General features: G+C 50.1%; 1 protein-coding gene and 1 long non-coding RNA gene across 2 annotated transcripts in view; both read left to right on the forward strand.

Annotated features, from left to right (window-relative positions):
* LOC123501383 overlaps window positions 1–1,657 on the forward strand; it is a 4,719-nt gene extending 3,062 nt beyond the window's left edge. The window contains exon 2 of the long non-coding RNA XR_006673619.1: window positions 1,107–1,657. This is a non-coding gene — a long non-coding RNA (uncharacterized LOC123501383). The remainder of the gene's footprint in view (window positions 1–1,106) is intronic.
* The window catches only part of LOC123501381 (TSC22 domain family protein 2-like), a 130,693-nt gene extending 123,206 nt beyond the window's left edge, over window positions 1–7,487 (forward strand). The window contains exon 3 of the mRNA XM_045250194.1: window positions 6,396–7,487. Within this exon, the coding sequence (XP_045106129.1) occupies window positions 6,396–6,575 (180 nt within the window). The 3' untranslated portion in view covers window positions 6,576–7,487. The remainder of the gene's footprint in view (window positions 1–6,395) is intronic.
* Window positions 7,488–15,000: the final 7,513 nt, after the last annotated feature.

The raw sequence follows: 15,000 nt of genomic DNA on the forward strand, positions 1-15,000 counted from the left end.
GATAGATCAGACAGCCTGGCGCGAGGAGGGAAGAAGAAGAAGAGGAGGAGGAGGAGACTACTCTGAAACGATTTTAAAGGGTACGAATGTAATCTCTCTCTCTCTCTCTCTCTCTCTCTCTCTCTCTCTCTCTCTCTCTCTCTCTCTCTCTCTCTCTCTCTCTCTCTCTCTCTCTCTCTCTCTCGTTTATTCCCTCGTTTATTCCTCCTCCTCCTCCTCCTCCTCCTCCTCCTCCTCCTCCTCCTCCTCCTCCTCCTCCTCCTCCTCCTCCTCCTCCTCCTCCTCCTCCTCCTCCGCTGCAGTTGTCAGATGTTGCTACTCTGACAAGGGAGAGGGAGTGAGTGTTGACCTAGATATATTTCTCAGACTTAGTCCCCCCAAACACGTACGCTTCTCTCTCTCTCTCTCTCTCTCTCTCTCTCTCTCTCTCTCTCTCTCTCTCTCTCTCTCTCTCTCTCAAGCCTCTATCTACTCTCTCTTTCATTCGTTTTTTTTTTCTCACTCCCTCACGCTTTCATTCACTCTTATCCTTCCTTTATGTACTTCACTCTCACTTTTCTTGTCTCCTACACACACACACACACACACACACACACACACACACACACACACACACACACACACACACACACACACACACACACACACACACACACAATCCGTAACAAGAGAAGAGAGCGGAAGTTTGTGTAAATGTGTGTGTTGTGTTGTGTTGTGTAGGGAACAAAGCACCTGGGTTTACACACACACACACACACACACACACACACACACACACACACACACACACACACACACACACACACACACACACACACACACACACACACACACACACACACACACACACACATGTTACTTGAGAGAGGAAGGAGAAGGAGAGAGAGAGAGAGAGAGAGAGAGAGAGAGAGAGAGAGAGAGAGGAGGGAGATAGAGAAGGCTGTGGGGGGGTCGGAGGAAAAAAAATGTCTGTGTAGGAAGTAGAGAGAAGGAACATAGGTGAAGGAGGAAGAGAAGAGGGAACAGGAGGAGAAGGAAGAGGAGCAGATAGGAAGGGAAAGAGACAGACTGCGAGGCGCCGCCAACTGGTGCCGCGAGAGAGAAAGAGAGAGAGAGAGAGAATGGGGTATCTAGTTTACGAAGTATTTATGTAGTAGCAACAGCAGCAGCAGCAGCAGTAGCAGCATTTACCTGTCCTAATTAACTTTACCATTTATCAACAACACCTCTATCGACTGAATCTCTCTCTCTCTCTCTCTCTCTCTCTCTCTCTCTCTCTCTCTCTCTCTCTCTCTCTCTCTCTCTCTCTCTCTCTCTCTCTCTCTCTGTGTGTGTGTGTGTGTGTGTGTGTGTGTGTGTGTGTGTGTCCTTGGCCCATAGCTCAGGTGTACATGAGCGCGTGTCACCTGTGTAGTATACACACACACACACACACACACACACACACACACACACAGACACAGACAAAGATAAGAATTGGAAAATCTGAGAAAGGGAAAGGGAGAGGAAGTATTAATGGGAATGGGGAAAGCAGAAGAGTTGGTAGATTACGGAAGAGAGAGAGAGAGAGAGAGAGAGAGAGAGAGAGAGAGAGAGATTAGATAAACATAGACTAGTGGGAAGAATTGAAATAAAGTAAGATAAAAAAAAAAGAAAAGAAAACGGAACTGAACCCAAACAATGAGACGCGAATCAAAAGTAGACCACGAAACTGCCTCAGAAAGTAAATAAATGAATAGATAAGATAAAATGAATGGAACTAGAAGAAACTGGAAATCGCCACACGGGAAAGGAAACGGCGTAGAAGAAGGAGAGGAAGTGTGAGGGAGGGAGTGAGCGGGTTGGTAGGGAGGGCAGTAAAGAGTGCCGTGGGTAGAGGCCGGGGTCATGGCACTGGGAGCTGGGCTGACGTCACTGAGAGAAAGGGTATCTGACGCTGTGCCGGGGCTGTCTGTGACGTCGAGAAAAGACTGGATGGCTGGCTGGCTGGCGGAGGTAGAGGTACTGAAATGAATGGATGGGTTGAGACGGAGATAGGTGGATGAATGGATGCTTGGAAGGAGAGATGGATAAAAGGATGGATGAAGAGATGGAAGAATAGATGGGAAGTGTCCTGATAAATAGATGGATAGAAGTATACGCAAAATGTCTAGTATGATGAATTATTAGTGACGTGAGCTTCCAGTAGTAGTAGTAGTAGTAGTAGTAGTAGTTGTTGTTGTTGTTGTTGTTGTTGTTGTAGTAGTGTAGTGGTGGTTGCAGTAGTAGTACTTATTTTTACATTAGTTGTGAACTGAGGGTCTGTACCCTCCACACACTTTAAAAGTGCGTTGTTGATCGTCTACGTGATCTCGTGTGTGTGTGTGTGTGTTTCACTGTTTCACTGTTTGATCACTGCCTCTGACGAGACAGTCAGACGTTACCAAACGGAACGAGCTCAGAGCTCATTATTTCCGATCTTCGGATAGGCCTGAGACCAGGCACACACCACACACCGGGACAACAAGGTCACAACTCCTCGATTTACATCCCGTACCTACTCACTGCTAGGTGAACAGCACCTACACGTGAAAGGAGACACACCCAAATATCTCCACCCGGCCGGGGAATCGAACCCCGGTCCTCTGGCTTGTGAAGCCAACGCTCTAACCACTGAGTTACCGGTGTGTGTGTGTGTGTGTGTGTGTGTGTGTGTGTGTGTGTGTGTGTGACACTGAGTGTGTGCGCGCGTGTCAGCTCCACCCTTCTTGCTCGCTCCCCAGAAATCTTAACTCCAAGTGCCAAAATCTCACAGGTGCGCGGCTCCATGCTCCCTTTCCTCCCTCAGTTAGCGGAAAGACAAGTTCTGAGCGTAGCGGGTGTGTGTGTGTGTGTGTGAGAGAGAGAGAGAGAGAGAGAGACGAGACACCCTCAACCATCCAGCAAGGTCTGTGTTTCCAAGGCCACTTAGGAGGGTAAGGTGGTGTGGGGGTTAGAGGGGGGGGGTACAGCGCAGGTGTTGGAGTCTGGTGGGGGTCGGTGGGGGGTTCTGGGTGACCAATCAATGCATGGAGGGAATGTTGGGGGGGAGTGCACGTGGTGTGGTGAGGTGGGGACGGGTGTGCGGTAGGGGGCCAAGGACAGTGTTTAGGGCACGCCGCTTAGGGACACAAGGCTGCTGGACGGGTCGATGCCTCCTGAGAGAGAGAAAGAGAGAGAGAGAGAGAATACCATAGAATAATACACAAGAGATGCAAGCCAACAGACAGACAGACAAAAAATGCAAGGAGTGAGGCTGGGATAAGGGGAGATGGAGGAATGGAATGGTGGGGGAGGGAGGGGGGGAAGAGAAGGCAAGACAGATCAATACTCAGGGAGAAAGTCAGAGGCTTGAATGTGCCCAGGTATGCTCAGGTGTGAGAGGAGGGGGGGGGTGGGAGGGGAGTGGTGCTTGGAGTGGCGAGTCTGTCCGGTTATTATGATTTTCACGTGATAGTCGCTGGGGAAGGGAATGGGGAGTGATGGCCGTGACTGGGGAGGTGTGTGTGTGTGTGTGTGTGTGTGTGTGTGTGTGTGTGTGTGTGTGTGTGTGTGTGATGGCAGGGTAGTTGAAGAGTGACAGGGAGGGTGGGAGGGGAAAGTTGGGATGTTGAAGACGGTCAGTAAACCCGTGTGTGTGTGTGTGTGTGTGTGTGTGTGTGTGTGTGTGTGTGTGTGTGTGTGTGTGTGTGTGTTTCTAGTTTTATCTGACCAATTTTTCAGCCTATTTGATAATGTGTGTTTGCTTTGTCTCTGGGCTCAGACTTAAGTTTCCTTGATGTGTGTGTGCGCGCATCCGGGTGTGTGTGTACCTGTTGGTGATTGGCAGGTGTGGGTGTCGCCGCCCACGTGTGAGGTAGTCATGTGTTGTCAGGAACTAACTGTGTACCGTGGGTGTTTGTTCTCAAGCTGCAGGGTGTGGGGTGTTGAAGTAATAGACTGTGTGTGTGTGTGTGTGTGTGTGTGTGTGTGTGTGTGTGTGTGTGTGTGTGTGTGATGTCGGCGAGAAAGTGTGCAGGCGTGCAGCGGCGGTATTGTGTCTGGGCGAGGATGGGCACCTTTCGTGCCTTGTATGGGCGAGGTATGGACGCGCGGCGGAGGTGCTGAGGTGCGGAAGGGGGATGAGGTGGCGGCACAGTTGCTAGGAGTGCCAGCCGTAGCACCGCCGCGCCACTTGATTCATGGCGCGTCATTCCCCGCTCCTTTTGTCACGGTTAAGGGCGAGGCAAGGCGAGGCGGCGCGATAGTTGAGGCGAGGGTGGCGTGACTTCCGAGGAGGAAGCGGGACTTAGGGTGAGTAAGGTTCCCATAAGTAGGTCAGACGGCGGGTAGGTGACGGCGGAGAGTGCGCAGCAGCAGCAGCAGCAGCAGCAGCAGCAGCGGTGGTGGAGAGATGGTGGTGGCGGCGGGAGCGGTGAGGCGGACTGTGGTCCTCCAAGGCGATGGTCCGCCAGGAGGGAAGGAAGTGTTGCTCGTGGCGGGAAGGGAGCGAGGCGTGACCCTGAGCTGTGTTCCGCGAAGCTGTGGCGTGAAGAGTGCGGCGCGGCGGGGCGGGGCGGGCAAGGCAAGACGTCACAAGGATCAGCAGGATTCTCGGGAAAGTAAGCAAGAGCCGCCGCGTACAGGTGTGGCGGCGTGTGGGCGCGCTGCCAGCCAGCCTTCGCGGTGATGCATGCGTGGTGCAGGGCGGCAGCCACGGCGGCGAGTGTCCGCTTATAAGGCGGCGCCCCCCTTCCTGCAGCCAGTCCACCCCGAGACACCACACTGAGAGGTTGTCCTCGCACCGCGCCGCCACCACTCCGCCACACCCGTGCAGCTCTACGGTATCTGCCCGCCCCACCAGTGCCCGACCAATATCGTGCAGTGCCACACTCACTCCAGTGTCAGTGCAGTGCATAGACTCAAGCCGCCGCGCAGTGGTGACACACACACGTGCATAACAAAGACACTCCAGTGCCTTGCCGCCTCACCCGGCGTCGCCACCACTATGAAGATGGACTCCTTACAGTGTGAGTTCTCGCATCCCGCCCACGGCCCTATCACGCCGCCCGCGACGCCCACGCAGGACATGTCCCGCACGCCCACATTCTCAGAGTGCACACACGCACAGTTCGCGCAGCACGACTTTGCACAGACAGAGTACGCCCAGCAGGACTACGCCAGCGACGGCTACTCCTCCGCCTCCAGCAGCAGGTCGTCCTCGTCCTCGGCGTTATCTCCGCCCGAGTCCCCCATGACCACGCCCTCACATACGCCGCTCTCTACCACGCCCACCAAAAGCACGCCCACGCCCAGGAGTAGAAAAGACTCCTTCGTATATGACGTCAGATTAACAGATGAACAGTTCCTCTTCTTCGTGCCTGACTTTGTAAGTGTTCCCGAGGCTGTGCTGCCACTCAGAGACAGGACCTCCTTCCCCCTCTCTCTCTCTCTCTCTCTCTCTCTCTCTCTCTCTCTCTCTCTCTCTCTCTCTCTCTCTCTCTCTCTCAAATAGTGCTACAATCCAGGAAGATAGCATCACACACACACACACACACACACACACACACACACAAGGAAAGAGCCGCGGGGTGCCAGAAAGCCAGCCCCTCCGCGTCGCCAGGAACTTTCCGCTGCCGGCTGCCCGTTCTGTGGGAGGGAGAGAGTGAGGGAGGGACAGTCGCAGATTGGACTTGCACCCGCCTCAGAGAGAGAGAGAGAGAGAGAGAGAAAACGTGTGCGTGTCCCTGGTATGCAGACTTACTGAGGATCCATCTATTATGATACCATTGTTCGCTGTATAGAGGTGTGTGTGTGTGTGTGTGTGTGTGTGTGTGTGTGTGTGTGTGTGTGAGAGATGCTACCACTTCGGAGAGAGAGAGAGAGAGAGAGAGAGAGAGCTGCAAATAGCCACTTCAGTACAACTTGCCAATAACCTCCATTGCCTCTCCCTCTCTCCTGTCCCTCCCTGGATGACTGGCTTCATTCTTCACCGCCGCCTCCTCCTCCTCCTCCTCTCACGTGATTGGTCTTACTTAATAGTTATCTGCGGTATTTTAGTGGTGCGGGGAAGGGAGAGGGGAGGTTAATGGGGGATAGGTACTGCAGTGGTGGGGGGAAGGGAAGGATGGGCTCTGTTCCTCGCCCTGCAAACATCGTGAAGTGATTTAAGTTTGATTCGTGCACCTTCACGGGACCTTGACATTTTGAGGCGGACGTGTCTGCCGCTTGAAGGAGAAAAACGTGGAATGTGTTTGTGTTATGTAAGTGTGTGTGTGTGTGTGTGTGTGTGTGTGTGTGTGTGTGCAGTAATAATAGTATTGGTGTAGTATTTTTGTTATTAATTAAGTAATGTTAATAGTAACGTGGTTGTAATGGTGTGTGCTCTGTTGTTTCAGGACCTCGTCAAGTCGCATCTGATGTTCGCCGTGCGGGAGGAGGTGGAGGTTCTGAAGGAGAAGATCACGGAGCTGCTGGACCGCATCTCGCAGCTGGAGTACGAGAACATGGTGCTGCGTCAGTATGCCACGCAGGAGGCGCTGCAGAAGATACAGCAGCACCATGCCTCCAACACCTGAGCCGCCCACCTCCCCCGCCCCACGCCCGCACTCTGTCATGGTGAGGGGCGGCAGCTGACCAGTGTGTTCTAGTCAGGCCGCCCCGCCACGCGTCGCAGGCCACGCCGGCCGACGGCAGCTCGCTCCAAGCAGCGCCCCGCCGCCGTGGCTGCTTCATCGTCATCGCCATCGTCGTCACCTCGTGCAGCAGCATCCTCACCTTCACCATGACAGCCGCCGCGGCTCATCTTAGCCTAGACGCTCTGTATATATCCCCGCCCCTCTTTGCCCCGCCATGTTTATACAGATTATTTTTGTTGGCCATATCTCTAGTATATTATACTGTTACTCGTGTAGTGATGCACAGGCTTGAGTGCTCGCCTCGTCAGCCAGTCAGCGGCGTGTGGCGGGGGTCACCACCACTTCATTCATTCATTCCAGGTGACTGTGACCCCCTCCCCCCGCACCCTTACTCAGTCTATTGTTATTGTTTTGTATAGTAGTGTTGCAGCCCGCGTGGGAAGGCCGCGGGTCAGGCAGCTCTTATGGACAGCCGGCCTTACCGCGTCACCGTGCCTTTCCTCCCCACGCGACGGGCAAGGCTTGTGATAACGCGACCCTCGGCCTTCAAAGTCAACGGGTCCTCATATTGAGGGCCCTTCGCTCGCAGAACAGGGAGGCTTGAGGCGCTGCAGCAGCTGCTGTGCGCGGCCAGGCGCTCAAACCACCAGACTATCACACTAGTAGCTTTAGATATACAGGCCCTGCTGGAGCCCCGCTGACGGCGGTGCGCACTTATATGGCCGCGCAGGCCCTCACCAGCAGCAGCAGCAGTCATGTATAACTCAGCTTGTTGTAGATCAGGTTCTCGCTCGCCTCACCCCCTGTCTTATGCAGCATTTGTATAACGTAAATAAAGGTATACATCATGAACCAAACCTTTGCCTCACCACCGTTTTGTGTTGTGTTGTTTTGGTACAAAGGAAGGGGACAGCAAATACTCTGTAGTTGTGCTCCTCATGTCGCGCCCCGACAGGATGAGGACGAGGAGCAGCTCAGCCAGGCAGCCGCCACGTGCTCAGCTGGTGCCGTGCCACGCCAGACGTGACTCCGCCAAGAGGAAGGTTACCACCACGCGTGTCACTTCACGACCCTCGCCGCTACACCAAGACACATTCTACCCAAGGTTTATTATCCGTACACTGACACACCAATATCCTTGTAGCTACTCCACCACCACCACCACCACCACACGCAAGTCACACGCCATTATCCTTGTAGCTATTCTACCACCACCACCACCACCACACACCAGTCACACGCCATTATCCTTGTAGCTATTCTACCACCACCACCACCACCACACACCAGTCACACGCCATTATCCTTGTAGCTATTCTACCACCACCACCACACACCAGTCACACGCCATTATCCTTGTAGCTATTCTACCACCACCACCACCACCACACACCAGTCACACTCCATCATCCTTGTAGCTACTCTACCACCACCACCACCACCACACACCAGTCACACGCCATTATCCTTGTAGCTATTCTACCACCACCACCACACACCAGTCACACGCCATTATCCTTGTAGCTATTCTACCACCACCACCACCACCACACACCAGTCACACTCCATCATCCTTGTAGCTACTCTACCACCACCACCACACACCAGTCACTCGCCATTATCCTTGTAGCTACTCTACCACCACCACCACCACACACCAGTCACTTGCCATTATCCTTATAGCTACTCTACCACCACCACCACCACCACACACCAGTCACACGCCATTATCCTTGTAGCTATTCTACCACCACCACCACACCACACGCCACACCAGTCACACGCCATTATCCTTGTAGCTGCTCTGCCACCACCACCACACACCAGTCACTCGCCATTATCCTTATAGCTACTCTACCACCACCACCTCCACCACACCAGTCACTCGCCATTATCCTTCTACCACCACCACACACCAGTCAGCTTACTCTACCTACCACCACCACCACACACGCCATTATCCTTGTAACTACTACACCACCACCATTATCCTTATAGCTATCTCTAGCACCACCACCACCACCACACACCAGTCACACGCCATTATCCTTGTAGCTACTCTGCCACCACCAGTCACACTCCATCATCCTTGTAACTACTACACCACCACCACCACCACACACCAGTCACTCGCCATTATCCTTATAGCTACTCTACCACCGGCACCACACACCAGTCACACGCCATTATCCTTGTAGCTACTCTACCACCACCACCACCACACCAGTCACACCATTATCCTTGTCACTACCACCACCACCACCACCACACACCAGTCACACGCCATTATCCTTGTAGCTATTCTACCACCACCACCACACACACACCAGTCACTTGCCATTATCCTTGTAGCTACTCTACCACCACCACCACACACCAGTCACTTGCCATTATCCTTGTAGCTATTCTACCACCACCACCACACACCAGTCACACGCCATTATCCTTGTAGCTACTCTACCACCACCACCATCACACGCCATTATCCTTGTAACTACTCCACCACACACCAGTCACACGCCATTATCCTTGTAGCTACTCTACCACCACCACCACACACCAGTCACTCGCCATTATCCTTGTAACTACTCCACCACCACCACACACCAGTCACACTCCATCATCCTTGTAACTACTCCACCACCACCACACACCAGTCACACCCCATCATCCTTGTAACTACTCCACCACCACACACCAGTCACACGCCATTATCCTTGTAACTACTCCACCACCACCACACACCAGTCACTCGCCATTATCTTTATAGCTACTCTACCACCACCACACACCAGTCACACGCCATTATCTTTATAGCTACTCTACCACCACCACACACCAGTCACACGCCATTATCCTTGTAGCTACTCTACCACCACCACCACCACCACACACCAGTCACACGCCATTATCCTTGTAGCTACTCTACCACCACCACCACCACACACCAGTCACACGCCATTATCCTTGTAGCTACTCTACCACCACCACCACCACACACCATTATCCTTGTACCAGTCACACTCCATAATCCTTGTAGCTACTCCACCACCACCACCACACACCAGTCACACGCCATTATCCTTGTAGCTACTCTACCACCACCACCACCACACACCAGTCACACGCCATTATCCTTGTAGCTACTCTACCACCACCACCACACACCAGTCACACGCCATTATCCTTGTAGCTACTCTACCACCACCACCACCACACATCTGTAATACGCCATTATCCTTGTAGCTACTCTACCACCACCACCACCACCACCACCACACACCAGTCACACGTCATTATCCTTGTAGCTACTCTACCACCACCACCACACACCAGTCACACGCCATTATCCTTGTAGCTACTGTCACCACCACCACACACCAGTCACACGCCATTATCCTTGTAGCTACTCTACCACCACCACCACCACACACCAGTCACACGCCATTATCCTTGTAGCTACTCTGTCACCACCACCACCACCACACACCAGTGCACCCAGCATCATCATAACGCCTGTGCTGAGGGAAGGGAGAGGGACAGAGGGACTTATCTCATGTATCACCAAACAACTTGAGTACAAGAACTGACAAGCAGACACCCACACTAATAATAGACCTTGCCTGATGTCGCCTCCTGCAGTGTACACTTCTGTTCACCAACACACGGGGTCTGTCTCGCCACCACCACAGCTGTTCCTCCACCACCGTCATCACACACACAACTGAATTTTGAAAGTGTGAAAGAAATGGATTGCATTGACTGTTTGAATCAGATCCGAATATTTCTTCAATATGATGACAGCTTTAAGTTAATCAATTCGTCCTCATCAAAACACCACCACGCACACCTGACTGCAACCACCACCACCACCACCACCACCACACAAAGACCGATCAGTCAGTGCCAATCCCATTACTATCCCCTTCACCACCACCACCACCACTGACCTATCACATTACCACCATATTACTGCACGCTAAGGTCAGAGTAACCTTACCAATTCTTCGACCACAACTACAACTAATGTCACCTCTACAATAATTGCTGCAAGACAGATTTCTGTACTGTACGAATCTTAGCCTTACCTAAACCCACCCATGCCCTTTCCATCCTCTTCCCAATCCTTAACCCAGCTCAGCCTCATCCCAGCCTTACCAAAACCCACCCATGCCCATTCCAGCCTCATTTACCCCATCCCTGTCCCTTCCTATCTCTTCCCGCCACCTCCTAAGAATAAACACCAAAGACAACTCAATCTTACTCCACTCTTAGGTCAGAGCAACCCAGAACTTCCCATCCCAGTGTAAGTCAGCCCAGGATCGACCCTAACGCTCCCGGCCTCACATTAGTGGCAAATTAGTCTCGTCCAGTCATTCTTAGTCCAACCTAGCTAGCTCCACCCAACACATATAATACCATCATGACATCTAACCACCTATTCTCAGCCATACCCAGCCCTAATCATACTTATACCGTACAATATTATTATTTATTTTATTTTATTTTTTTTTTTTTTTTTTTTTTTTTTTAGCCCCACCAAGACCCACCAGACTCAGCCCCTCCCAGCACAAAACGGCCCACTCCTCCGCAGTCCTTCCTAGCTTGCCCTCAAACAACCATGCGTAAGCCAGCCCATTTCAACCCATTACCTCACTAACCCAACCCTGTACAGCTCCACCCAGTTCTTTCCAGCCCAACAGAACCTCACTCGGACCCAACCCAGTCACGGCCATCCCTTCCCAGCCCGTCCCTAGTCATTCCCAGGCCAATCTAACCTTATTCAGACCAACCCAGCCAAACTCATACCTTTTTTGCCCTTCCCAACCCCGCCCCGCCCAGAAAAGTGCTATAAAAGAGGGAAGGAGGAAGGTGCATTGCCTCTGTGCCGTAGTGTGCTGTGCCGCGGCGTGGAGGGGGCGAGAGGGGGAAATCTGTGTCATGGCCAGCACCGTGGTGGTATAACAGACTGGTTATGCTCCCGCCCTCCGCTCCCCGCTCCGCCTGGTGACTGATTGGTGCTGGTGGGTAGCCTGTGCTGGCGGTGGTGGTGGTGGTGTTGGAACTAAAAGTGTGAATGACTTAGAGCAATATTGATTGATGATAATGAGAGAGAGAGAGAGAGAGAGAGAGAGAGAGAGAGAGAGAGAGAGAGAGAGCACATACAAACATACAGACGGACAGACAGACACTCACGCTTTAAATCCATATTATTATTATTATTATTATTATTATTATCACACTTCTCTCCTTTTATAGACTTAACAGTAATAATCAAAATATTCATCTGTTTATTACTTTATTCTTTCGTCCTTCAGTAAAGTCCTTCAGTCACATAGACAAACAACAATGACGACAACGACAAACTCACTCGCCACCACCACCGCCACCACCACCACCACCAACACAAAGCAAATCAGACGTATATACATGAATTAACTTACATACAAAGCGAGACTATAACTGTACTGATAGTAAAAACACAAGAAAGGACGAGGACGATGAGGAGAAGGAAGAGGAAGAGAGAGAGAGAGAGAGAGGGGGGGATTTTAATGAGTAACAGTGATAGTGATAATGATGGTGAAACAATAATTACGTTGTTGGTGATAATAAGGAATGAAGAATGAAGATGAGGAGGAATAATGATGGTAACAAAGCTGACAACAAGATGAAGGTTTCCATGATGATGACGAGAGTATGAAGTGATGATGATGATGATAATGGTGGTGGTAGTGGCGGTGGTGGTGAGGATGTTGATGATTGCTAATAATTATTAGGATAAAGAGGACGATAAGTAGTAGTAGTAGTAGTAGTAGTAGTAGTAGTAGTAGTAGTAGTAGTAATGATAATGATAATGGGAACGGAAATGGAAACAAGCAAGATAGCAATGATAATAGGAAAAAAGAAAAGAAAAAAAATGTGGACTCCCTTCACACACACACACACACACACACACACACACACGCACACACACTCTGTCACCGTCACTACGCATCTCGCTCATCACTTATCTGAAAGTGGCCCTGTTGTTACGTCATAAGGCAACAGCTGATGTTTACCACAGTACAGAGATAACCTCACGACCTGCTCCTTTTCCGCATCCTCTCCCAACACACGCAGCGCCACGCAATGCACACAACACACCCAACGCACTCAAACCCATCCTAGCCTGCAGAAGTGGAGAGAAAGTACGTGAAATTGAGAGAGAGAGAGAGAGAGAGAGAGAGAGAGAGAGAGAGTTGTAGAGCACAGATTCAATATGATCCCTGTAACTTTAAGTGTTGTCATTATTTAATTAGTTCGGTAAAAGGTTCCCGTCATGTGACTTCCGCAAGTATGTATAATACAATAAAAGAAAAATGTGGATGAGAAAAGAAAGGGTGAAAAGCTGGGAAAGGAAGAGAAGGAAAGAGAAAGGAGACAAAGAGAAGTAAATTAAAGATAGAAAGGCACGAGAAAGTCAAGATACCTGAAAGAGAGAGAGAGAGAGAGAGAGAGAGAGAGAGAGAGAGAGAGACTGGCCAAGAAAGATTGAATAGAAAAGACGAAATTGGAAAGAAAAGAAATAGAAAAATATACCAGTGAAAAAGGGGAACGAGACTGACTGACGTAAATTACTGACTGACTGACTAACTTATCACCACGACACGGAGATCATAAGGCGCCTGAAGGAGAAAATAAATAAACTCAAGGAAGAAACAGCTGGGGACAAAAAAGAGTTGAACCAAAACAAAGACTTCCACATCACTACGCGAATAAATAGAAAAATAAGGCTAAATTAGTATCTCTTAATCTCCTTCTCTCTCGTGGTCTTAGCGGAAGGAAGGAAGGTTGAGGGAAGCAATAATATGATCACAATTACCTCAATAAAAAGAATAAAAAAAAAAGCATAGGGAAGAGTTTCATTTGTATTTGTAAGATGTTTTGTGAGAAATTAACAGGAACAGCATGGATATCTATCTATTACTACTTTTATAGAAGGTAAAGAGAGGAGTGAAGGGAAGGTAAAAGATAAAAAGCTACATAGAGACTGGTGTAGCACAGTAAAGGTACGGGGCATATCTTAAGTAAATAGGATGTAAACACGCGCCTCTCCCCAAGAAAGGAAGGTTGAGGGATGCAATACCACGTGAACACAATTACTTCACTAAAAAAAATAAAAAAAAAGAAAGCATAGGAAAGAGTTTCATTTGTATTTGCAAGATGTTTTGTGAGAAATTAACAGGAACAGCATGAATATCGTTTTATTACTACTTTAATGTCACTGTAAAGATTCAGTTTCCTTACAGCTAATCCTTACAAGACGGCAAAGGAGAGAGAGAAAAAAAAAAAGAAAGAAAGAAGCTTAAGAGTAATATTTGCATCACCTTTGTTTGAAATTACTGGGAAAGGAAAAACTTATAAACGTTTTTCTTCTCTTTCTCTCTCTGAAGTCCCAGTAAGAATGAAGGAAGGGAGGGTAAGAGGAAGCAATAAGCCCACTATCGGATCCCTTCACTCACATCACGTGTTGGCGGAGCAGGAAGAGAGGATTAGGAAAACACAAACAGGTTCTGGGGAGTTCAAGCAAGTGTCTGAAGATTCCACAAATTAAGAGCGCGAGGCGAAGAGACGAGACCGTGAAAATGTGTGTTTGTGTGTGTGTGTGTGTGTGTGTGTGTGTGTGTGTGTGTGTGTGTGTGTGTGTGTGTAGGCCCACGTGCCCGAGTGTCAAGGAAAGACTGGATAATTATAGGAGAGAGAGAGAGAGAGAGAGAGAGAGAGAGAGAGAGAGAGAGAGAGAGAGAGAGAGAGAGAGACGGAGTAGCCAAGAAAAAAACACACACACACACACAACTTCCCTTTCGTTCCCTTTCTTTCCCAGACTCACCTACCCACCCACACACACACACACACACACACACACACACACACACACACACACACACACACACACGCCGTGACTGGAGCGAGCCCGGCAGTGTGAGCGGACACGTGACACACCAGGTAGAGGCGTAGTTATGGACAGGTAAGTCTACTCTCAGGTGTTATTTGTGGAGGTGATTAACACGATTGGCCAGGTGTGTGTGTGTGTGTGTGTGTGTGTGTGTGTGTGTGTGTTTGTCTTGTCTTATCTGGAATCTGCATGAGTGAGTGAGTGAGTGAATGAGTGAGTGCCTAACTGACTGACTGACTAACTAACTGACTGACTGATTAGGTAATTGCTTTTCTGATTGACTAACTGATAAAATGAGTACTTAACTGACTGACTGACTGAGTGACTGATAGACGGAATGATGACATACTGGACTGACTGAGTAACTGACATAGTGAGTGTGTAACAAATTGACTGGCTCACTTATGCACTAACTAACTAATTGACTGA

Source organism: Portunus trituberculatus, chromosome 9, assembly GCF_017591435.1.
Source record: "Portunus trituberculatus isolate SZX2019 chromosome 9, ASM1759143v1, whole genome shotgun sequence".
NCBI lineage: Eukaryota > Metazoa > Arthropoda > Malacostraca > Decapoda > Portunidae > Portunus > Portunus trituberculatus.